This window comes from Clinocottus analis, unplaced genomic scaffold, assembly GCF_023055335.1.
Source record: "Clinocottus analis isolate CAN_PGR_092001 unplaced genomic scaffold, fCliAna1.0.p SCAF_20, whole genome shotgun sequence".
NCBI lineage: Eukaryota > Metazoa > Chordata > Actinopteri > Perciformes > Cottidae > Clinocottus > Clinocottus analis.
This window is the reverse complement of record NW_027175932.1, coordinates 7,500,103-7,526,645: the sequence shown is the minus strand read 5'-3', so window position 1 is coordinate 7,526,645 and position 26,543 is coordinate 7,500,103. Positions and strand designations below refer to the sequence as shown.

General features: G+C 39.3%; 3 protein-coding genes across 3 annotated transcripts; all 3 read left to right on the top strand.

Moving 5' to 3' along the window:
• The first annotated feature begins 235 nt into the window (after positions 1-235).
• Positions 236-5,867, top strand: pwp1 (PWP1 homolog, endonuclein). Its single transcript, XM_068586582.1, has 15 exons — positions 236-433; positions 1,132-1,190; positions 1,360-1,529; positions 1,656-1,741; positions 2,062-2,158; positions 2,375-2,485; positions 2,728-2,858; positions 3,168-3,238; positions 3,422-3,518; positions 3,635-3,696; positions 3,816-3,927; positions 4,106-4,196; positions 4,686-4,807; positions 4,945-5,050; positions 5,222-5,867. Exons 1-15 carry the CDS (start codon positions 317-319, stop codon positions 5,317-5,319), a joined length of 1,530 nt encoding a protein of 509 aa, XP_068442683.1. The 5' UTR covers positions 236-316; the 3' UTR covers positions 5,320-5,867.
• Positions 5,868-6,375: 508 nt separating this feature from the next.
• Positions 6,376-7,917, top strand: mrpl42 (mitochondrial ribosomal protein L42). Its single transcript, XM_068586848.1, has 5 exons — positions 6,376-6,461; positions 6,831-6,888; positions 7,152-7,236; positions 7,501-7,664; positions 7,829-7,917. Exons 1-5 carry the CDS (start codon positions 6,383-6,385, stop codon positions 7,872-7,874), a joined length of 432 nt encoding a protein of 143 aa, XP_068442949.1. The 5' UTR covers positions 6,376-6,382; the 3' UTR covers positions 7,875-7,917.
• Positions 7,918-8,894: 977 nt separating this feature from the next.
• ube2nb (ubiquitin-conjugating enzyme E2Nb) lies at positions 8,895-13,992 on the top strand. The gene is made up of 4 exons (XM_068586491.1): positions 8,895-9,017; positions 10,525-10,771; positions 11,227-11,367; positions 12,184-13,992. Exons 1-4 carry the CDS (start codon positions 8,988-8,990, stop codon positions 12,225-12,227), a joined length of 462 nt encoding a protein of 153 aa, XP_068442592.1. The 5' UTR covers positions 8,895-8,987; the 3' UTR covers positions 12,228-13,992.
• The last annotated feature ends 12,551 nt before the right edge of the window (positions 13,993-26,543 follow it).

The following is a 26,543-nucleotide window of genomic DNA, read 5'->3' as shown; positions in this document are numbered from 1 at the left end:
AACTATAAACAAAACACACAACTATCCCTGAACTAACAATCTCTGATCAGAAACTGATTAATCTTTGGCAATTATCTTATACTGAAGCTGTGTGTTGTATTTTGCAGGAACTTGCTACTGATATTGGAACATTTTACAACATTAAAAACGATCTTTCATTAAAGCAGCACTGTAAGGGGGCGGTTCAACATTTCTGATCAGGCACGTTTTCCAACGCTCTGTGGACGTCAACTACAAGCGACACAGGCCCCATTTTTACTCACATGTACGCTCACTGTTTGCGTGCCTGAGCAGAAACAATTTTGACAAACGGTACATGCGTGTATATTGTATTGTTTTGATCGATACACCCCACGGCTTTTCCGAAATGAGTGCCCAGATCACTTGTGTTGGATGGGTGAGGAGAGGCGTTTCCAAAGAAACCCCAGACAAAGTAAGTAGCTAACATGTTCAGCTAGTTAGCTAGTGTTAGCCGACAAGCGGCTAGTTTGTCAACATGGCAGGAGCTAGCTACAATACATGCTGCCATGCTAATTTAAATGACCAATGGTCTAAGCCTTTTGGCTGTAATTTATATTTCTAGGTAGCTTTAAAGATAATGTGTCCCTCGACACTGTCAAAACAAACATAAACTGTAACATATAGCTATATGCATACACAAATAGTGTGTGTAATGGGTATTAGTAACCGTACAGTTGATGTTAAATGTCAGAATCAGTTTACATTATAATATAAAAATGTAAACTACCCTTGGTTCGTCAATGCTCCATGTAGTTCAATTAAAAGTGACAAAATAATTGTTACACCATGTAAAATGCACTGAAGGCTGTGGAGAAGACCTAAAATCAGACCAGGTTACTTTACTGAGTGGATTTTAGGTCCTTCTGTATATCTAAAGGTGTGCTGTATTAAAAGCAGCAGCAAAGGGTTGCTTATGAGATCAAAGCCTTTCCAAATATACATTAATGAAATGTAATATAATCGTTTTTGTTCTACCAGTGCTTTGTTTTTTTGTATTAGTACTTATCATGTTTTTTTAAGGATTCAACTAAAAAAGATCGCACTTTTATTGCATCTTATAATAGCTTGTGACACATGAGCTTATCAACTTCTTTCTTTATTCCATTTCAGGTAGAGTTGAGCCAAGAGGAGCTACAGCGCATCATTACTGATGCAAAACAGGAACTGGGGTATGTTGAAATACAACTCACATTACTGCATTGATCTATTGTCTAAATGTGAGTGAAAGCATTACCTGTCAGTGAGTGCTGAATAGAAATATAATACTAGTTTTTCCCTGAACAGCTGAAGCTGGTGCCATGCTTTTTTGTTTGAATTTGATCTACTCTCCTAAATTAGTGAACTGGCAGCTGAGGATGATGAAGACGATGATGAAGGTATAGCTATTGAGGAGAATCCTGATGGTAATACACCGGATGTTGCTGGACTACCAGAGGATGGAGATATAAAGGACGAAGATGACGAGCTGGCAGAGTACGGCCTGGATAAATATGATGAAGAGGATGCAGGTGAGTGGGGAGATGTGTGTGTGTACAGTTAAACACATTTTTGCTCATTCTGTGCACTTCACTTGTATGTATTTAAATGCAGTTGAATTTGACTGTATGTCTGCTGTTGGTTTGTCTTAAATTTAGTGACGGCTAGTCTCGGTGACAGTCTGGCTGGGCTTACAGTGTTCAGCTCTAATGAGGAGGATCCCTACATCACCATCAAAGACACAGTAAGTGCACCTAATGATCACATGAATGCAGATTCAGTGTAGTCCTACTTCAAGTAGTACCTGAAGTTTAATATCAACCACGAACATATAGCTGTGAAAATGTAATTAGAAATGTGTATTTCAGTGCAAGAATGTCATTAAACCTATGAGCAAGACTTAAAACTGTATCTCTGATGTTTTAGTAATGATTAAAAAAGGGGGATTGCACAAACGTAACTTGGAACATTTTGCAAAAACAACTAAAATCCCGTTCTTGCTGTGACTTTAAGTTGAGACAACCTTGATACTCATTGCTTAGCTATCTCTGTTCTTCTCTCAAGGACCAATATGAGCGAGAAGACTTCCAAATCAAGCCCAGTGACAATCTCATCCTTACAGGCCGAGCAGAGAAGGACTGCTGCAATCTGGAGATCCATGGTAAAAATCTTTATAAGTGACATGACATGATGACAGCGGGTTTTCTGAAGACACAGGAAAATATCTTCTTTTTTTCAGATACTGCTCTTCTCGCTCGGAATATAAGCTAAATTCATAGCATATAAATGTGAAATTAATAATCAAACATTTGTTGTAAATCTTTCATTTGGGAGAATTTTCAAATCTATATTAAATACTAGATATCTTGTTTTTCAGTTTATAACTCCGAGGAGGACTCTCTGTATGTTCATCATGATATTCTGCTACCGGCTTATCCACTGTGTGTGGAGTGGCTGAACTTTGACCCCAGTCCTGGAGAACAAGCAGGTAAGACAATTCAGCTTCGCTCTGATGAACATTTACAAAAATCGTGTTCCTCTCTAAACCATGCCTCAGTTTGAATTAACTTTGTATTGACGTTCACTTGACAGTAAGGAATTTCAACCAATAGTTCTCAGCGTCATTTTTAACCTTAATCCAACCCATGACTAAGAATAATGTAAACGTATCGATTGAATGTGCATGTTCCACTGTACCTAATCTTTCCATGCCCTATGTCCTTATTACAGGAAACTATGCCGCAGTGGGAAACATGACTCCAAAAATAGATGTGTGGGATCTGGATGTGGTGGACTGTTTGGAGCCAGTCTTTTCCTTAGGGAATAAGAAGGCATCCAAAAAGAAGAAAAAGAGCAAGAAGGTACAAGCCTGGTTTTAAATAAGCATCTGTATGATGGGAATTGGGTCACGTTCATTCATTTAATTCATGGTGAAACTGTAAGTCTTTGATTAACTGTCTTTTTGTGAAATCCTGCTCGTTGAATTTTCCAAATTTGTGGAAAAGGGGTTTGATGTCTTGATAATGGAAACAATTGGAAATAGAATGATTTAATGCTTTTTTATGAATGTTTTTATTCAACATCAATATTAGACTTGTTTGTCTTGCTGCATTATTTCCTGCATTGTCATATATTATTAACACAATGTTGTCTGTTCTCGTTGATGCCAGGGGGCAGCGGCAGAGCCTGTTGAGGGCCACACAGATGCAGTACTGGATTTATCCTGGAACAAACTGATCAGGTCAGTATTTTAAAGATAATCCATATTTCCATTGCACTGGAAAAAAAGGTCCTCAAAAAATGCATTTAATGGCAGGAAGATGTATTTCCTTATTGTTTTGTAGACCATGATGGTGTAGGTGTACACTCGTGCATCTCAAAGCAATTATTTTACCGTAAAACAAATCTTCCTTCTCTTATTTAGAAATGTGTTGGCCAGTGCATCGGCAGATGACACGGTTATCTTGTGGGATCTTACTCAAGGCAAACCAGCCACAACTCTGCACAGGCACACTGACAAGGTAAGTAATGAGAACAGTTATTCGACTGGATGTAATTTAAAGTGTATTGTTGGTGTTTTATCTAAATTTGCAGGCTTTAGCTTCTGGGAAAGTTATTTTTATTTTGAATCTTTTAGGTTCAGACCATATCATTCCACCCATTTGAAGCACAGACTCTGATATCAGGATCATATGACAAGTAAGTGTAATCTCGGTTTATCATTAGTTTATGGAATGAGGTGAAAGGACACAAACAGATTTTGTTCACGAAGATTTACATTCACAGCGAGTTTGAGACACAAAAATGTTTCTTTTCAGGACAGCTGTCCTGTATGACTGCCGCAGTCCAGACAACAGCAATCGGACCTGGAGGTTTAGTGGTCAAGTGGAGCGGCTGACTTGGGACCACTTTTCACCGTGGAACTTCCTGGTAGATGCTCAAATTGATTGTGATAGGAGGCTTTTTAAAACTTTAACGGTTGTAAATAACAATTACAAATATGCCTGGTATGTATGCTTTATAATCATTGTGCAATAAACCTTGTGTATCCTTCTTATTCTATTATCACAAGCTTAGTGGTTAACTTGACTCTATGGTTGTGTTTCAGGCCAGCACAGAGGATGGATTTATCTACTGCCTGGACGCACGCTCAGATAAACCTGTTTTCACACTGAGGGCTCACGACGCAGAAGTGTCAGGTAGGAAGTGGAAGTAAAAATGATGTATCGGTGCACTACGGCTCTAATTTGAACAGCACAAATCATTCGGCACTTGTTGTTCTGCTGTTTGTGGTCAGCCAGTTGGTCATGAGTCATTTAGGAAGGATGAAATTATGGGTCAACATTGTTGGTACATAACAGGAAAAGGGTGGAAACTTGTGGCGGCTGTGCTTTCAGTCAGTCTTTGAAGACATTTTTATGCGCCCTGTGAGCAACACCCAATCCAGCCAGCAGGGGCCCTTCCCCGTACATGTTTTCCACCATTTAATTTGCCTTTAAGTGTATAGTGAGTGTGAAGACATTGTCAGTGAAATCTCGAATACAGTTCCTTCTGTAATCTATGTTGATGGACAACTAAGCGGCACCTTACTCATCCTTTAGTTTGAGGTTTTGCTTCTTGGATGAATTAAATTGTTTTTAAGGCATATTGACTGCACAATGAAAAATATAATCTCAACACATCTGCAGGTTTGGACCTCAGCAGCCAGATCAAAGGATGCCTGGTCACCTCATCAGCTGACAAATCCGTTAAGATTTGGGACATTTTGGGCAATAAGCCCAACTTGGTGCACTCACGAGACATGAAAATGGTAAGAATTTACCGATGTAGCATGTAAATCTCAGATTATTTCACCCCAATCCATTGTAGAAGTATTTTGTAACGTCAAAGTACTGAAGTTTGTGGTCGTTGAAGGAATTATAACAATTTCTTCCCACCCATTAACAGGGGGTACTGTTCTGTGCGTCATGTTGCCCTGATATGCCCTTTGTCTACGCCTTCGGGGGACAGAGGGATGGCTTGCGGGTTTGGGATATAAGTGATGTTGCAGCAGGTATAGCTTCTTTCCTTCCTTTTTTCTTTGTCGCACACATAAACATCACAAAATGAATGCTGTTCATTGAAATCATATTCAATGTTAAATAACTCTCTTCACCAATTGACTTCTATGTATGGGGTCTTGTTAAGTTGCTGACGCTCACATTATTGTGATGTTCCCCTCCAGTGGTTGAGGTGTTTGGCAGTCGAGAGCGCTTGGTGCCGAACACAGGATCACAGGTATCCGGCACTGCAGCCACGGCAGAGATGGAAGTTTCTGAGTGACGCATCAACAACCTGAAAACATGAATAAACTCTTGTTGCTGTGTTCCTCATAGTGCAGTAGTTCATGGCAAAAGGATTTAAATAAACAAAGCTGCATATCTGAAGAATTTGACCGCTTGGCCTGAGCAAACTGGACCCAACATACCTGAAAAACGTGTTTGGCTTGTCTCTCGGCACAGGTAACAACAACGACAACAGCAGCAGCTTGCACACTTGACTTTGTGTTGAGAAAAGAAGAGACATGTTTTTCTCTCGTATTCATATTGGTGAATATTACAAAGAATTTTATTTCGAAGCAGTTATTCAAATATTTGAATGTTTAGGCAAACTGAAAACAATCTCCTTTCTTTGTACATTTACAAATGTAATATGCTACTAAAACTATTTTTACATTACATTTGTGTCATTAACATTGCATACCTGGAATTTGTGTAATTAATGGATGGTGAAATTAAATATTAAAAGAAGCTGGTGTACTCACATTTGGCCAAAGAGTTAAAACAAAAATGTGTATTCAATAAATAAATACAGTTTATATAATGTGTAAACCTTTTGTCCTTTGGAATCTGCAAAGCATACATGATATTTATGTGTAAAATGGGTCAAACTTGAGGTGAAATTGATAAAGTAGCAGATACTACGCCATCTTTTTAGATTTATTGTGCGTCGTGGCATTTTAAGGAAAAATATGCCATTTCAAACATTCCCATTTGAAGCTATTTATAAGGTAGGCTTTTTGAGAGAGCAGTAAAATATCTTCCTTTTTCACAAGCTATTTCAGAGGACACCTGACAGGCTTGGTGTAATGTTACTAAAACATTCAGTCCTCCAAAATAGGAGTGGACAAAACTTTTAATTGTTTTTCAAATTAAATCAAGTTTAAAAATAAGATACTCAACATGTGAATTGCTTTTGCCAAGCTTATAGTGCACATAAAGTTAGTGCTGTTTTAGTTTGTTGTGTGACTGGTTGTCACGAAGTGGAACCAAACTGCGTGAGTCTGATCGCTAAGACGGAACTGTTTTAGTGATGCACACCAGAAAATAACTCCTCCGAACTAAGCATGGCGTCAGGTCATTTGTGCAAGCTACACAGCCTCTTCACGCGACTTTCTAACGCCACCCAACTACGACATGTTCAAAGTAAGTTATGTTGTCTCACGAACAAGGAATTTGTTGGAGGTCGTGATAATCGGCCTTTTTTACTCTTTAGCACATTGGTGGTGGGAGTAAATGCTAACAGGCTAACCTTGAAAATATGTTAAGTAGGTAAACACTTGGATTGGGCGAGCGCTTAACGTGTTTACTGTCAAACCCGTATTTACTGTAAATCAATTCTAAATGTACATAATGTGTCTCTAATTGATCCTCCCTTTTAGAAATCATTAATGTTGTGGGGATTCATGCTTTCTAATGTGGTGGTTTGATTTATAGCTAAAAAGTCCTGCTAATGTAGGTATTAGTGTAGGTACGTTAGTGTATGTGTGTTTCACCTTTTAATTCCTGCTGCAGCATGTTTGGTGCCAATGCGACAAAAGTCCAGTGGTCCTTTACCTGATGTCCATAACTGGTATGTGAAGAAGTTCATAGTTTTTATAAATAAATTTAAAAAAACTCTCATACAGTTAGTCTAACTATGGTTCTAAAAATCTATGGTTCTGATACAATTTAATAAATACATGTGACATTTAAAGAAAATACTAGTAGTCACGGAAGCATTTTTACGATTTGAAACATTGTGAAAGTAATAATATAGTAAATGTGAAATGATTTGGAAAGATATTGTGTTTAGGACAATAACCTCAAGGTTTTTTTTGTTTTTTTTGGATTCAGTAATGTGGAAATTGGTGTGACTTCAGATGGGAGCACCATAGTGTGTTACCATCCCACTGTAGACATTCCCTATGAGCTTACCCAGGTAAAAGCACTTTCTAGCATCATGAATATCAATGTATTTGGAGAGACTTACTAATGAAGAAGTGTTAAGTTAGATTTAAACCCTTTTAACTTCTTATTTGAAAAAAATGTAAAGTGTTGTAAACATGACTGCATACAGCTGTCAGAGATGAAACATGATCAGGTGTCTGTACAAAAATATTTATGGAAATTGTTTTAGGATTGCTGGAAATAAATGTATAATTATGGAAGAGGGAACCTCGCTCATGACAGTAAATCTTTGCAGCCTATAGAACGGCCAGACCCCCTGACCAACTCTGTTGAGACCCACGACCAGATTTTAAAGGCCCACCTCAGCAAGGAGGTGCTGAAGGACAATAAGGGGCCCACTATGGAGGAGCTAAGCAAGATGTTTTTCACTACCAAACACCGGTGGTATCCAGTTGGACAGTAAGTACACAACATGTATAAAATGATCATGTATGGATCTTCCACTGCACAACAGGTGTATATATAACTGCAGTCAATAACCGAAGCAGAGTGTAAGCGCTGAAAGAAAATATATCTGATGAACATTGGTCAAAATTAATTTCCTTCTGTGTCAATATTTACAGGTACCACCAAAGACGCAGGAATAAGGATCCACCAAAGGACAGATAGGCCAAAGTAAAACAACGGCCTATGATGTTTGTGTTATTGTCACAATTATGTATAATAAATGTTGAATATTACGTAAGTTGTCATGAGTCTTTAAGTCAGTGCTGTTACAAAAAAAAAATAAGCCTTGGAAAACATACTTACAGTATCACATCCTGTGTATTGTTGTATATATTTACTGCTTAGAGTTTAAGGTTTTTTTTTATAACTACTACTGCAAATGTAAACATAATGGACTGGCGCCAGTACACTACCACGACAACATTATAATGAAAGAAAACCACAAAAAATGTATCTCCAATTGAGCAGAAACAGACATAAGCTGGTGTAATTTACAAGTTTGATTCCTGCAAAATGATGAAGCCTAAGAATGTGACTGAAAGAAATCAATCCCACACACACTCTAAAGTTGTGACATTTAATATTCAGGTGATTATTTCTAAGTCTTTCTTGTACGTATATACTATACAGATGGACCTTCTCATGCTGTACCCATACTAGTATGTGTTAATTAAAAGCTAGTTCGGACCAACAGAAATCTTACAGCTTTGCTTTAGCCTTTCAGTTTTTTATTTTTAAGGACCATGTGAAAGAAAGAGCACATAGTCATTGCTTGCCAACAAACTTTTACAATTATGAATTTTGTAACTGGGCTGTTCATTGACAATTTCCAACCTATCAAAATATGTTTTCATTATGTGTATCTCAACAAAAGAGTTAAAACAGCATGAATCGAAGATATAATTAAATTGTATAACAGTAAATATAAAACATTTAAGGAAAGGACCAGCAGAAAAAAGATGCAATAAAGGAAGATTACACTGGGTACTGCAATAACATAAAATGGTATTGATACTATTTTTGTTAAATATTTCTTTTTTCCCATTTGAGTACAAAACAAGCTTTACATTCTCTTAATAAAGTCGCCTGTTAAAGCTCAAATCGAGAAGTAAAATTACCATAACATTTTTTATACAATCTTGCACACCATCGTATTTCCTTACGTCATCTCAAACCACCGGAAGAGAGCGTTATCTGGCCCCGCCCCGCCAGCGCAGTCCATCCAACCTGAAGAGAAGGCGAGTCCACGGCTAAAAATATAATAGCTAACACAAGATGAGCGGTTTGCCTCGTAGGATCGTCAAGGTACACTTTACACCAGCCAGTGTTTACATAACATAACTACACCGTGTGTTTGGTATTGTTTGGTTTGTTTGGCGAGAACATGGACGTATATTAACTGCAATCCAACGCGAAGCCTGACGTGAGCGCGACTAGCACACTTAGCGCGTCTCTAGCTAGTTATCGAGCTAGCGCGCTGGTCCGCGGCTGCCAGTGTTTTGTTTGCCACTTCCGTTCAATCGGTGGTTTCATTTGTGCTCGAGTACATTAGTTGTAGTGCTTCAATTATATACTCCACATCACCGTGTTGCTAATTGGTTGTATTAATAAATAAGTTATGATATATTGTCCCCAATCGCCATTTGAATGGATTCGCTGCGTTGGCTAAGCTAGCTTGGTTCACATGCGAGGAGGATGTGAACGCTGCCGTTGTGGCCTCGACACATTGAAATGCTTGTGATTAGGCAAACGTGTTCGTATTTCTTCTGGTGTACATAATGAAGACTTTAAGTGGGAATACATGTAAGGCCGGTTGCGGTCTCCTCCGTCAAACCTCACCGCCACTTCCTTGGCCCAGGCCCAGTCTGTGGGCGCAATCCGCCTGTTCCGCCACATCGAGCTGCTGTTTCTTGGGTTGAGCAGGTTTTTCATTGCGAAAACACGACACAAGCTTCCTTCAAGGAAACCTGTAGTTTGTTTTCCATTCGTAACGAAGACGTGAACAGTCTTTACGCCACGATCAACGCAGTTCTTCTGTTGGCTGCAGATGTTTTGGTGCACCTGCTTAACCAAATGCAGCAATGTGAAAAACGGTCCACTTCCTCCTTTTTGATTTCTGTTTTGATTGTCCCTTAATGTCGCAAGATTCTATTGATTTTGCAGTGCAACTCAGAAGTATCCAATTCCCAAAATAATAGGATATATTGTATAGGCCTACACGCCAGTCAAACCATAATCATCTGCGTACTGAATTGTTCAAATGGATCTTTAAAAAACTTCGACCTGTAACAGTCAATTAGCTTGTTGTCAGAAAATGAATCAACTACTTTGATAATGAATCAGCCCTTTAAATCAAATGCTAGAAATTCACAGGAACCATTTCTAAACGTGACTATTTGCTGATTTATTTATGATATTGTATGTATGGATTTGACAAAAACAATTCGAAGAACTTACTCGGCATCCTTGAAATGTATGCACATAAAAAAATCTGGCAGTTTTTAATAACAATTCATTGAATGATGGAGAAATTAATTCATTTTGATGAATTAGAGGTGTTTAATGTTATGTGACGTTCTGTTCGCGTTTTTAGATGCGAGTAAGTCACTGTACAGTGTCAGTACATCAGAATTTCTCCAGCCATCTTTTTGTATGTGTTGAACAGAAGATTGTGGGCGAGTTTTGAAGTGTGTGACTGTGTGACTAAGCAAGGTGAAATTGTTCATCCCTATCCATTATATACTTGAAAGTCTACACCTACTCACAAATCTCAACAGTAGCGTAATGTTTTTCTCATTCTGACCACTCACAGGAGACGCAGCGGTTGATGGCAGAGCCGGTTCCAGGGATCACGGCAATGCCAGATGAAGGGAACGCACGCTACTTCCATGTGATCATTGCAGGGCCTCAAGACTCTCCTTTTGAAGGAGGCACCTTTAAACTTGAACTATTTCTTCCAGAAGAGTATCCCATGGCAGCTCCCAAAGTGCGATTCATGACCAAAATCTACCACCCCAATGTTGACAAACTGGGAAGAATATGTTTAGACATTTTGAAAGGTAAGAACACACGATTGTAATATTTTATTACCATACTCGACCCTTTGCAGGATTTTGAAGTTGCATTTATTTTTGGTTTTCCCTCAAACGTTAAGTTGTCATGAAGTAGTGCCATAAACAGACTCGTCAAAAACCTTTAATTGTGACTTCAACTGAGAAAGCTCATAGCAGTTTTGTGTAAAAAACCTGACTTGTATCGTGAATAATCAGATATAAAATATAGAAATCCACAGCAGGTGGCAAATAAGTGGAGCAATAGACTTACAGTAGTTGAAACAGTGGATCTCAGCAGTTCCTGCTCAACGCACTCTCATTCGGGGTGGTTTCCATCCAACACTGGCATATTGTGACTGTATGGGCATCTTTACCCCATCATACCTGTTCCATATCACCCTGAAGTGTACCCATTTTTTTTAAAGCCATTTTTCTTTTTGCATATTTTTCTAAACTTCCAGATAAGTGGTCTCCAGCCCTGCAGATCCGCACAGTGTTGCTATCTATCCAGGCGTTATTAAGTGCCCCCAATCCAGATGATCCCCTCGCAAACGATGTTGCAGAGCAGTGGAAGAGAAACGAAAGCAACGCCATTGAGACAGGTGAGGATTAGTTATCATTCATTAAAGCGTCTACTGATCTATATTGCCACTGTCACACATACCCAGTATGATTTTAGATTTATCTGGTTGTGTTCTCATGAATGTTAAACAACCTAGTCAAGGTCTTGGTGGTTTGGACCAAGTTGACAATATAATCTGTCTGTAAATGCAGACAAATGCATCAGTAAGTAAACATAGATGAAATGTATGCAGTTTTTGTGTGTAAATCATCTGACTGGGATGACTGTTCACACGTCAGAGCAACACAGTGCGTAATAGACATTTCAGCTGCCGTTGAGTTTTGAGTGCTGACAGCAGTTTGTCCCATGATCACTGTTTTGGAGAACCATGCTAAAGAAGCAGAGAGACCTGACTTTATGGCTGGGCAGTAAAGTAGTTGTGGTTTATAGACAGACAATGCTCAACAAGATGTACTAACAAGCTAAGTCTCAGATTATGTAATAGAGTAATAACAAAATGATTATTCAATTTAAATATTTTATCAGTCTCTGTGATGACTTTAAATAACACACCTAATCCTTGTTGATGCCCCCATTACACCAACAAAACTGTGGCATGTCGGCCTGCTAAACTTGCTCAACAACAAATTGATCATTGCAATGGTTGGGTAATTCCTTTTCTGTGCGTGAGTAATTGTTTACTGACTGTTTTAGTTTTGTATTTAGAAATACTGTGACATGTCCGTTGCTTTCGGTTTGATTGTCTGTACTCTCTGCAGCACTTCCCTTATCCTCAGTTCTGAACCACATTCTCCTCACACCTCCACCACCATTTTGTCTTTCTGTCTCCCCGCAGCCCGATCATGGACCAGGCAATACGCGGGCAACACTGAAGTATAGAAGAACAGAGACGAGGCTTCTGAATGTGATCCACAAAATGTACTCCTATTCTGTCAACATTCAAATTTAACAGACACAAAAAAAAGAAAAAAAGGAAGAAAAAAAAGATAAGTCCAAATCTATTTGAAAGATATGACAAGATTTACTGCTGCAGACCTCTGGGTGACTTATTTTCCTCTCTGAGGCGCGTTAAGTGTGTGTTAGTCTTTTTTTTCTGTGTTGCTATTTAAATGCATGGACCGAGAACGACACCCTCCCAATCTACAGTCTTAAAAGTAACCTGCGATATGTTGTCCTAAACAAGGCACATACTGGTACGTTTGCAGAATATACATGCATTAAAGCTGTTCTTTTAACACATGCATTACTTGTCAACACATCTGTATGTCTTTTGTGAGAGATGACATGCTCTGTTCTTTCAACACTTGGTGTACAGCGGTCTCCCACTCGCAGTTATTCTTTTTAGGGAATGCAAAGAGTTTTTGGGGAATAGCCCTTACATTTAACAAGAAGGTTAGTTGGATTTCCACTCCCGTGTCTGTGCATACCAACACGTCACAACACTGAATATTTAGCTGGTGGTGCAGCTACTGTAGTTCAGCATCATCTCAAGAGCACATGGGGCACTTATAACTGAGCACAGAGGGGAAACTCTTTACAAAATGTTCATCGTACAGCAGAGACTATCTTGTTTATTTAATTGGACTCCACACAGGAAGTACTGACTCGTAAAGCTTCAAAAGACACTTTCTGTAACACCAGCGCCTATTAAGTTTTATTTTAAAGAAGATGCTATTCCACACTGAAAAAAACACGGGGCTCTCAGAGGGCTGAGTCAAAAACGTTTTCATCCACCGACGACTGAGGGAGGTTGATTCCAACATTTTTAATGTACAATAAATTTAAAGACGCCCTGGCAATTGCTGTGTACATTTGCCGGTAGATGATACACAGTGCTGAACAGCCACAGCATTTAGTCGGTGGTTAGTGTGGATCTGTGGCCCCAGCAGATGTAATTTTATCTCACTTCATCCTTTTCATCTTGGTCTTAGGTTCATAGAGAAGACAGATTAGCGTGCGATTAGAAGCCTGAGCCCAATTAGAGGATTGTGTAATTATTAATCCAAGATCTCATGATTTAATGTCATGTAATGTTACGTCAAGCGGTCTGTGGTTTCAGTGAAAGGTGGACACTTTGGGGAGGGTGAGCAGATTAGTTCCACATGCTTAAAAAAAGCCATTTCCAACACATTCAGAAAGGTAGAAGGACACAAGTTTATGCTGAAAATGATCACGCATGTTGTGACCGACTACTGAAATGTGTTGAAAATGCCCCTTTTTTTTAAAGGATGTAGGCTATTGAGCTGTTTTTTGTTTTTATTTTCCTTTTTATTTGAACTGTCTGTCCATGCTATCTATGTTGCTGGTTCTCTATTTTATTTTCCCTGTTACTTTATTAAAAAGGCATGTAACATAACCAAACTTATATCATGACGATTATAAAATAGTTTTCTTCCGGGTGTTTGTGAGAGATGAGGCGTTGGCTTGTCTTTAAAGTGAAAATTCAGGCTTGTTTTGTTTTTTTTTCGACCGCGTCATCGTTGGTATCAAAGTTGTTCCGCCATGATTTTCCGGAGTTGGTTTCCCCTGCTTTTGCCCTTTCTATGAAACTGATCTGTGATGATTATGCAAGTGCATTGAATTGATTGGGTCATTGTGGTGGCAAAAAAAATGATATTACAAATAAAAAGTATTAAAGATTAAAGGCTATTACAGATTCTCTATCCCCTCGATTTCCTCAAAATTGCACACATGACACCGTTTTAAAGGATTGGTGGTTCGAGGGATCGACAACCTTAGATGGAGGCTTCACCTCGTACCCGAGACCCTCCACCTTCATATTGCTTCTAGGCCTCACCTCACTCATGGAGTGAAGGTATTTTTGTTCAGCTGTAGTTTTTTTTTGGGCTCTTTAAATAAATTATGGCAGGCTCGGTGTTGGCTTAGATCTTTCTCTCCCCCGTCCTCACCCAACATGATGAACTAACTGTTTCTAACTGCATTTACTCGAGTCTGGAAGACAAGGCACAGCTTATAACCTGCTCAATGTATTGTTTCCCTGAGGGAATTTAAACTGAGAAACAGTCACTGGATTTTTTTTTTTTGCATCAAGATCAATAATATCAAGAGATCAAATTCTGATTAATCAGCTCTGATGTGTAAGAAAAGAAAAAAAAGTTTCCTCATTAATTTCAGGACATAAATGGCTCGCCAAATAAACTGAGTTGAGTAAGTAAGTCGAGGCGTGTCTGGTTCATGTGCAGTTTGTGTTCCAGGAGAGAGGTTTAAGACTTCATCTATTGGTCAGCCGAGCTGTGAACTTTATACATTTCTGTTTTTCATAGAAATTTACACATCTTATTTTCTTTCCATTTGCTGTTACGGCTTTTAAAAGACAAAACTGTTTGATGCTTTTCCTTTTCACAGCCCAAAGTATCTGATTTCTGAGGTGTTCAAAGCATGAATGTTGTGACGCATCCCTGATACCAACACGCACTGATAAAACACATTACAGCTTTAATGGCAGGATGAAGGACTGTCCTGATCTACCTAAAGTGGTCGTCAACCTTTAACAGTGGTGAGATGCGCAATATACAGTGCATGCTGTACTTACTTATTTCTATTTTTATATATCAAGTCTACAGCCTGAATCAATGCCACATACTGGGGGGTTCATGTAGTCCGTCTCTAGATGAGCTTTTTGTAAAACACGTCAACGTGAAAATACAAACACAATTTCACAGGAATTGTGATCACTACTTGTGGCCTCGAAGCACAACTAAATTCATAGCACATGAATATTTTACTTTGAAAACCACATTGTGATTTTACAATCACAATTCACAGAGTTACACACACTTGTGTTTCCTGCTATGACAACACTACAAGGCCGTAGTGTCTTTTTCTCCTGCTGTTCCACAGAATTACACCAGATGGTGCTAAAAGCAAATTTACCTGTATCACGAAACCTCACTTGTTAGTTGCTATGAGGTCATACCTCATAAGGGTACTTGTGTAATTTCAAACATCGGACTGGTTCTTCTCCAGGGTTTACATTAACAATCGTAGTTGTCTTTACATTGCATCCTCTCAGCAGTATCTCAAGTCACGGGTATTTGTCCAATCAAGACGTTTGGATCCCTGAACAAATACGATCACGATCCACGGAGTCTTGGGCAATAGTTTTATAACGTCTGCCTTCTGGAGGCATCTATCCTCCATGTTTGTTTTTTTTCTCATGTTTCCTCCCCAGAAAGAAAGCTTGCACAATGTTTTATGACCGTGGCTTGCATGGTTTATATGGCAACAGTGAGTCATTCATGCTGGTATGCCGCCTTTCTTTGAGTGGAATAGCAGGAAATGATTCCCCTCACTATCTGAAATATCTGACCAAACATTAACTAGTCTCAGAGGCTGTTGTCTCCCTCGTATTGTCCATCCTAGTGATATTGAGTCACTCTATACAAATACACACATTTCAATCATAATACTAAAATATCAGCTCATATCAGTCACTGCTGATGCAAAAAAAACCTTGTCAGGTTGATAACAATTTCAGTCTATTATCAGGCTACGGACTCCACTTTTATAGAGTTTGACTGAGTATAGTTTACATTTATTGGTTTGTTGACAGGCAGAAGCACGACACTGTCAGTTGGCCGAGGCTCCGCTGGCACAAAAAGCCTTGTTCATGTTTTGTACAGATTAAATGAACTATATCTAATGTGTTAACTAGTGAGCTTTAATAGTGTGTTAGGTTTGGCTACCCTTGGACAGGACCTGGATTGTGGCTTTCCCCTGCTTCAAGTATTTCTGCTAAGCTAACCGGCTGCTAGCTACAGTCCTCTAAGATATAAAGGTGGTGTTAATCTCCTCTAACTCTCAGCCAAAAGGCCATTTCCCAAAATGTTGATCTATTCCTTTAAAGCAGACTATTGCAAGGAATCAACATGCAGTTGAAGAGAGCTTTTTTTAGAATAGGCTTCCCTTTTATATAGTCCCCCTCCCCTCCCCCCCTTCCCAAAAAGAAATTACGTATTCAATGTCACATTTATAACATTTTATTGTAATCGCCTTATTTGTATTGTGTGTTTCCACTCCTCACTTTGATTCTTGTATTGTATTATTTAAAGAGTATAGTTACTGTTACCCATACAACACTAGTTATAGTTTACTAGGACTGCACCACATCTTTGAGAATGTATACACTATCATCATAATGCATACTAGCAGTGCCAACGAACAATGATCCTAAGTGGTGAATTGACAGCTGGTGTTTTTCAGTGCTTGATCATGACTGTGACAATACGTATACCTTCAACTACAGTGATCTGCCACAGACTGCCATGGAGCCTGCATCCTAAACTTAGCCCTGCTCCTCTGACGGATCATCTCTCGCTGTGATTGCTGACAGCAGGTGAAAACATGCTCGTCACATGTTGCTGATGCTGGACTGACAGTCGTCGACAAGCATCCTGTTCTGACTCTGCCGCATCGTCGTCATCAGCACTTTTTTAAAACCCGACACCCGCGTTGGTAGTTGAAAGCTTGTTGAAATTGTGGATGTATGTTCCCTCTCTTTTTCTCTACTGTAATTCTTCTCCTCTTATCTTCCCCTTTTATTTTTTCTTTACTTTACTCGCCTCTTTCACTTTTTCCTTCCTCTCATCTCCTTTCTTCCCTGTCCTCTCCTTTCCTCTTCTCTAGCCTCCTAAATTCAGTCCTCTTGCACTCCTCTCATCTCCCCCTCTCTCATCATCTCCACTTCCTTTCCCTCATCTCTTTTCCCTCTAACTTTTCCTCTCCTCCTGCTTTGCCTTGTCTACCGATTTCTTCTTCTCTCCTCTCTATTCCCTTTTCCACTCCTGTTTCCACTCCTCATCTTCTTTCTCTTTCCATAGCCTCTCCTTTCCTTGAACTTTCCCTTCTCTCCATCCTCCTTCTCCTCTCCTTTCCCTCTTCCTTTGTATATCTTATCTCCTCTCCTCTGTCCTACTGCAGATGAAGAGGAGGGGGGGTGCTGCAGTCAGAGCCCTCTCACCTGCACCTTCCTGCTGTTGTATGACCGTCCTTATTAATTTTAAGATAAAAGATTACTCGCATGCGGAAAAACAAAAGTCGGCCAGGTAAAATGAATCCTTTCTTCGGCCACAGCGGTTATCTGCAACGACTGCAGTCTCACTCTGTACATAACTTTTCAAGAGTTTGATTAGGATGCTCTTGACCACAACTGTTATACAAGACGGCTGCAGTGGAATACTAATGCAGGCAGGGCTTAGTTTGCTGTACATGTAAATTAGGCCTGGGACATTTTTTGGAGCAAGGAGTTAGAAATCTTATTCTAACATTGTCCTTGTTGAACAGTTTAATCTCTTGAACCAGAGGCTGTTTGCACATCCACTCTCTGTGGTGAAGCCTCTAAAATTCATTCACAAAAGTCACACCAGATGTGCTGTGCTTTACAGAGGTACAGAGGATATTAGTGCAACACACAGGGAGACATATTTACCAGGGATTAGGGACTATACAATCAGCTACTTTGGTTATAAAGAATATATAGAAACTCGTGACATTCCCATCAGCCTCATCTGTTTATGTTCAGTGCTAATCAGTAAGACTATGAACATGCTAGACACCTGCGAAATGTAAGTGTGTGTGTGTGTGTGCGTGTGTGTGTGTGTGGTGATGGCGGTGGCTGGGATTCCTTTTCTGCTCCCATGAAAACAGGTTGTCCTGGCCCATCCTTCCACTTCTCTGCACTCTCTCTTTCTATATATACAACAGCCACTGCAGAAACAGGATAGAAGGCTGTGCGTGTGTGTGTGTGTGTGTGTGTGTGTGTGTGTGTGCGTGCGTGCATGTGTCTGTGTGTGCGTGCCTTTATGTGTTTGCAGAGGCCCCTAACTCAGTCACATATTACACACATAGGAGACTTGTGTGCTGCTACCACTCTGCTTTTTCTTGGTTTAGTGTCAATTCACTTTTTTACAAAAGTGATTTTACTATTAAAAAACAACATCTCCTTCATTCTTTACAGCTCCACGAGGCCAGATGAGGACTCGTTCAAGAGTCTCATTCGTTTGTCTTTTCTCTGGTCACCTCCCCTCATTCATCTCCTGATTATTACTCGTATTATTATTATTATTAAGATGGTGCATGCAGGCTCCAACGCATCCAAGAAAATCAGTATGTGGTTAGGAATCAACAAGGTGAAGAGGCAAGAGCAAACATCCCAAGGGACTTAAATAATTACCCAAAGATATGTGTTTAATTACGGATTCCTAACAAATAGCTCCTTTTGAGTTGTGTTGACTTTAAAAGGGACAAATAAATCAAATCTGATCACATTGTGATCTTGACAGATGTTGACCCACCCACAGTCACATGCAGTATGAACTGCCGTTAGGGCCACGGTGGCAGTCTCACCCAGCAGTGTATAATTAACAGTCTCCATTCATTGAATCTCTTCATGGGGCTGGAGGACATGAAAATAACCCTCCGACTGTGCATTTATAGATTACAGTATCGGAGGAACGTAGTGCTGGTATGGTGCTGATCAAGTATTTTTTGTACTCGGGGTTGTGTGTCTCGTCTGTTTGGCTGGTTTGTGCTCGAGTGGGTTTCTATGGAGGCAAGGCAAGTTTATTTGTATAGCACATTTAATAACAAAGCAATTCAAAGTGCTCCACACAAAACCATTAAAAGCATCAAAACATAATGCCAAAGAAAAAGATTTAAAAACAATAAAGAACATGCATTAAAACTCACTAAAATATATAAAAAGGTAAAGAAAATAGAATACAAGTTGTAGTGCAGTTTAAGAAATGAAATAATGAAGAATATTAGTATGTTATTAGGACACTAAGTTGCGATATTCGACAGAATACTAAATGTGAAATATTAGTGATATTTCAAGGTTTCAACACTGAGGAGAGATGTCAACTTTCAATCAGAGGAAGCGCTGACCTTTGAGTTTCTAATGCTAATGAAGGGTAAATCTGTGAATACCAAAATTGGAATTTCTTATTAGGTCAACATTGATTAACCTGCCAATTATTTTCTACGAATATTTGTTTGGTGTGTAAAATGTTCAAATTCTACAGTCTTTCACAGAAGCTGAAGTTAAAAGTATAACATTTGGGGCAATTTTGGCTCAAGGGATGACAATATCCGTCAGTCAGTCTGCAACTTTAAGCCAGACTCAAATATCTCAACAACTATTGGATGGACTGCCATACATTTTCATTTTGTTTATGACCACATAATTCACAATCCCATCAGCCTCAGCTGTACTTTGTGTTTATCGACAATAAGCTAATTGTTTGCACGCTAACATGCTGTGCTAAGATGGTGAGCATGCAGAAAACCAATAGTATTACCCTCTATAGGGCTTTCTTTAAAATACTCTGAGGAAAATGACCATTTATGGTTACTTGCACTACGCTTAAATCATCTCTGTAGATTGTCTGTCGACGGCCTCGTTGCTTAAAAATGACAAACATTTCACCTGACCAATCATTCAAATGTTGAAGCATCTGTGATTATATTTATTGACCAGTATCACCATTATAAAACCACATCTGATTGAATGATAAACCCTGAACTGAGATTGGATGGAATAAACCTTGCACACCAAACCCTGACTTCCCCTGACTGTCAGATGCACAGACAGCAGGTAAAAAGGGACCAAACTGACCATCAGTACGCTGAAACTCTCCAGTTTATATCCCTAAAACACAAACGGCCTTAATTATAAAGGTTGTATCCTTTAGTCAGTGTAGGAACTTGTTATACTTTCTCCAGATTTAGCAGAAACATACTCTTTCCCTCTCTCAGTCGGATGAACCTCAATCGAGTTTAAGTGGATTTACTTCGTAAAACTACAAGTATTGCCCCGCGATGTGGGGGGTGAAAGATTTTCACCTGACCGCGGCTTCTTTGACGCGCTGTCACATCGTCTGGCACAGGTTGGATAACCACGGAGTCGGTGCTGGTTATTATCTGGTCTTTATGGTGATTACACCTTGAACATCTTGATAAACACCAGGCAATCTCCAGCTTTAGTGTAAATACAACATGCATTCATAGCGTGTGACCTAATTCACAGCCGTTGTTCTGTAGCACCGAACAACGACAACAAAAACAAATCATGTAATTCACCACACAAAGACATCACTTGAATACAGTACCTCTCTCTCTCTCTCTCTCTCTCTCTCTCTCTCTCTCTCTCTCTCTCTCTCTCTCTCTCTCTCTCTCTCTCTCTCTGCATACAGGTCACCTTTTCTTGCATAACAGCTCATTCATAAAACAGCACCACACCTCAGGGAATGGATGAGGGAAAGACTGGAGACATAAACGTCTACGAGGGAGGATTTTTGCTGCAGTGTTAAAAAGCTCCGTGAAGTTGTGTCAGGCTGTTGTGCAATGTATACTTACTGTAACTGTCAAATGAAAAACATGCATCTCTAATCAATTTAACAACCGTTTCTTTTTCCAGAAGATGTGTTTTAAGTTCGACTGTAAAACCTACTGTATTTACGAAGGTTGAGTTGTTCTAAAGGTTGGCAAATACCCTTTTCAAGGTTATGAGTGGGGGAGCTCTACCTCTGCAAAACTATTTATTGGGGAACACCCTGAAATGAATCTTACAAAATGGAAAAATGACTCCTCGTCAGGTTGAGGCATTTCCAATCAATGTACAATGTATTCAAATAGTATGTTCCAAAGAACTCCAAAAACAGACGAAGGCATACAATAACATACTTTCAGAAGTACTCAAACAGAATAAAAACATGTCTTCTGGTTACATAAGAAGACATTGTAAGCTGAGCTAAATCAAACACATGAGTCACTATGGGCCAGCAAACTGTCCTCGAAAGGTGAGGAAAGGAAAGGCGACGAGAACAATGACGGCTACGGCAATACCTGCAGGTACAACATAGCCACTGTGGAAATGCATGTCGTGACACATCTGATTGATTTGCCGACATGCTGTAAGGGTCAAACGTTGGTCATTGAGGCTCGTCAGAACTATTTCACGGTGTAATGACTGACTTATCTTGCAAGTGTTATTTGGGTTAGGACTGATGGTCTCTCGAGCAAATCCCTTCCTTTTTTCTGCTCTTTTTCTTTATTTTTTTCAGTTTTGTGACTTTCTGTTTGTTGGTAAACTGTATGAAATATCATAAAGCAATCTAATACATTTGCTTAAATAGTATCTGATGTTTTTCAGTATGTCAGAAGCCATCGTTATTTAACTAATACAACTGAAATTTCATACTATTTTTCTAGTTAAATATCACAGTATGCCAACACTGGACACTACGCCGGTGTGAATATCCCACAATGCATAAAGTAGTGATGACAACATCAATATCTGACAATGACGGACAGCTCTGTGGCGTCAATAATGCTTCAATGTAAGTAACATTTCACTGATTTTCACTGCAAGGTGTAAGATCTATTATTTTTAATTAGCTCAGCTCACGAAGCATTGATCGGTCACAATTAGGTTGGCACGGTTTACTAGATTTTACTCTATTTAGACTGGGACCAAATGTTATATTTTTTCAATACATTTCTTTTCAATTTCAGTAAAATTTACTTTGACAAATTTACTGTGATATAGAAGTGCGATTTTCCAGTCACTCACTACCTCAGGCCACACTCTGAGTTTAAGCTACTTGTTCAGGTAAATGCCATCGTTTTCATTCTCCCTGTGTCATCATCACTGTGGGGTTTGGTCTCAGACAACGTTCCCACATTCTGGCAATCACGCTGTCACTGTCTGGTTTTGTTTATGCCCCTTAAAGCCTAATCTTCCTGTGATTATAGAGTGTGTATGTGTGTGTTTTTGTTCTACCTCAAGGAGACACAGACATCATTGTGAGGGGAACATTTGCCCGCAGGTAGCCTTAACAGTCTGAGCAGCAGCTATCAACAACAGCACATCACATTGTAAAGTCGAGTAGTCAAAGTAAAGTCATCAAGAATCAAGTTATATTTATTACTTATTTTATATTATCTTTTTATATCTGATGATAAAAAGCTGAGCTTTGACCCCACCCTGTTTGTTCATGACTATCTGATCCCTAAGTGATGTTTATCTATGTTGAGTCTGTTGTGTTCACATCTATTATAATTGAAGGCTCTAATATGCACCAACAGGCGCCTTTTGTGTTCTTTAGCCCTCACAACCAAATTATTATCATAAATGCATCTGCAGCCTTGAAACCTACTGTATATTTATTATGGTATACAAACAGTTAAAATAGATGTTGATGTGAGGTGTTTTCCACAGTGATTCACAGAGATGTTTTTTTTTAACGCTGTGAGCATCACAAATTCAATGCCATTCATCTACAAACCTACAAAACTTGGAGAAAATCTTTATCTAGAAAGATATCACCAGAGTTTATTGATATGTTAAGCATGTCACAAGCCTACAGGCATATTGATCCTGGACTACAGCTGCCAGTTAGCTAGTAAACCAACATCAGCGGCTATCTCTCAAACCATTGAGCGAACAACAATGGAGTAAAATTTAAAAAAAAGTTATTAATGCTTTTTAAAAATTGACTTTCTGGTAGAGCTAACAAGGAGTTCGAGACAAAGCAGAAATGTTCTCTGAGCGCTCTGTCGCTGCAATGGTCGACGACATAGATCCGTCATAGGCTCTATATTCCACAGTGACAGCAGCTCACATCCATCTTTGCAGCCTTGGCGCGGCTGTCAGGAGCTCACTTTATCATTGGACGAGCTCCATCCCATGAGCACATTCACCTCACCCTGAACACCGGCGAACAACCGTCCTATCTCTGTCTGTCATGGTGAATATACAAAGGAAGGCTGAGATTACTAAAGCTTAATTTTTAAACTGAAGTGTCTAATAATGGAGACACTAGAGGATAACAGATGGCCCAATCTAAAATTAGCCTGATAGCGACTGCATAATAATCCATGCACTAAATTTAGGAGGGACTGAATGATGCCTCATTGTCGTCATCTTGATCGGCACATTTATATCTATTGTACAATAATAAGGCATAGCTTTTTGTGGCTCTAATTTTCCCTGTCTGGCCAGAAGCCATTCCCCTCACATGCCTGAAGGCTAAAAAGGTGAGGTCAAAAGAGAAGATTTATTGGTGAGCTTATCAGGATTTGATACGTGTAATCAGAGTTGACTGCAAACACTGAGTGGATCACAGGCAAATGAGGAGGCAGATCTTCACATCTAACGACACACGTAAAGAAGTGGGAATATACTGAATATGTATTTGTGTGTATATTGTGTTTGTGCGTGTTGTTACGTCATGATGCCAGAGAACAGGGTTTACGTGACGCTTCTCCTAAAGCGAGGACAGCGATAGGCAGCCGTTCAGTTCTGGCTCCTCCGTTGCTCCTTCTGTGCTGATGTGAGCCCGGAGAAACTGGATCCTCCTTCCCCGTCACACCTCGGCTAAAAAGGGAACGCTTAACGGCCTTCCTTTGCTATGCAAGAAGATGATGATAAACCACTTCAAGTAACACGGTGACAGAAAGATTTATTTTCCTCTCAGGTGACTAATGCCAGATAATAACTCGACTGAGCGTCTGTTGTTATATGTGGAGCATGATTCTAATTTTAGTTCATTATAAATCACGCAGCGTCATATATTATATGCAAACGACATTACAATTCTATAAATACATAAATGTTATAACATGTCTCCCTCACCCTAATTGGATTGATACAAACTAGAATCCTCTAAACTTGTACTAATCCCGTAATAATCCATGAAAATGTTCAGATTTGCTTATATAATAAGATATTTTCTATCAGTTTTGGCTAGATACCGCTTAATCAAATATACAGTTACCTGACATAGCAATTCACGTTTATCAAAAAAATGTGTTATCTACTGTATATTGTATATTCTTTATTTGCTTTAACTTGATAACTATATTTCACGCTATTTGTTATGGGCTGCCGTTATCACTAATGTAATCACATTGTAGCCGTAATGCCGGTGTAAGCCTGCTTGAACAAGATGATGATGCAGTTTGACTTCCAGTAACATGTGACCTGCCGGCTAATTGTGTTTCCATCTCATTCAGGCGATGGCCGCTGTCGTTGAAATGTTAACATGGCGTGACCTTAGTGATTTTTTCATCGACCCTGAGGAATTTCTGGGTTATCTGGAGAACAATTATCTCCACAATTCACTCAAGATACGTGTGCAACCGGAGGGGGGATGTGGCTGAAAAGGGTGAATGAGGTCAATATGTGGGGACATTTTTTCCCCTCAGTTTTGACCTGATAATAAAACTAGATGAAAAGTTGCAATGTTTACCAAAGTTAGATCATCTTGATGAGGAAAAGTCAGGGATCACCAAAGTTAGTTGGATTGATCTTCTGAGGATCGTGGATGTCATGACAGTTAATCTTGTAAAGTTAATGTTATAATGTACGTTTGTACAGATTATCTGTCTCTGCTCGTCTGTAGTAACAATAGGTGATTGGTTGTCGTTATTTTTTCTCGGTCAATCTGCTTTAATCTATGTTAGCAACCTATGTTTTTGCATTACCGCTGTGCTCAACGTTTAAGGTCTGGGCCTTCATTTTCCCTGAGTGAAATCCTATACTCTGTATTGGATTATTTCTCAATGTGTTTCTTCTTCTCTGAGTGTGGTGTAATCTAAGTGTGTGCGGGGGTGTTTGTGTATCTCCAATCTATTGTGTGTTGATAGTCAATTAATGACCTCTATGTGAGAGACAAATTGTTCTGTGCGTGTATCTCTACCGCTCTGATGAAGGTCTTTCTGACCGAAAGCTTAGAAAACAATTGAGTGCAATGGACGTAAGCATGCAGATGTTTTGATCCGTTTTTTTTTTGTGACAATCCATCTGAAAGTTGCAACACTTAAGTACCACACCAAACAAGTGGTTTACCTCACTCTTTGACTCACTATGATCGTTCTCGTTCTTTGGTTGGTCATTTCTGGAGATTGTCATCAGTGGAGTTACAACATGTGGATCCTTCGCGGCCCACAGGTCAAAGGTGAACAGTATCAGGGTGAAGGTATATCATCCACAGCCTCTGATATGTCATTTGATTGTCATATGTGGGAATTACATCACTGAAACAGTGAATGTGTTGAATCAGTTAATAAGTTACAGCTGCTTACAATGCAATCACCGTTTCCAAAACCCCACCTGAGGGGTAGTTACAGAGGGAAGGGGTGGCATTCATTGACTTTGAGTTTAACATGAGGCCAGCGACAACATGGGAGCGCCATCAGATATGAGTGGAGACAGATTTTCCTCTAATGTGTTTAGTCAGGGGGAGCAGTTAGGAGTGGTGCTTATTCACACTGACAACTCCCCCTAAAACAGGCTGCATTACGACACTGTAGTTTTAACCCTTAAATCACCAAATTTACAACAACAAACCTCACATATTTTATTCAAAATACCTTTGAGCATGAACTTAAATTAGTGTGTAAATACCTTTTTCCCACACGGATTGGTACTGCTCAGCAAAACATTACCACAGTTATGATATGAATTCACGCTGTTGATAAGCTGTAACTTGCATGACCTCTGGATATTTTACTTAAAACACCACCAAAATACGGAAGACACAAAAGAATCCAGGAGGTGTTACAAGAAACATTTTATGGATCTGTTTTAAGCAAGTTGTGGACCAAAATCGGATTAAAAATGTTATATAGCATCATGGCTTTCCTGTCGCTTGTAAAAGGAGGCAGAATGTACCATTACGTGTGTGTGGAACAGGTGAAACGTGAAACTCCCAAAAGAAAAACGCCTTAAAAGTGCAATAAAGACGTAATGTGCTGACTGTATCATGACAAATACTTGAGGCTGGTTTTATTTGGTAATAATGAGCTGAGTCGGAGGCTTAGTAATTAGGCTGAGGCCTGGCGATGACTAATATGCCGTTCTTAACATGTTTTGCAATCATTGACTTTGAAATGTAAACTATGTTTTTGTTTTTCTACTTTTTCTTCCTCAACGTGTTCTGATTTGAGACTAGCGTCTATGAGAGGGTGTTGTGAAGCCTGCTAACCTTTTTCTAACGTACATTGAAAATAAATTGGTTCACAAACGGATTTGTTGGTACCTTAAATGTAAATAAGGTGTCAGAGTGCATACAAAGCATCAACATACACTAATGTATTTAGAAGAGAGAGAAAGATGAGCTATTGGACTTTTCATAGTTAATCATTATATCTAATACATAATTGTAATGTTTG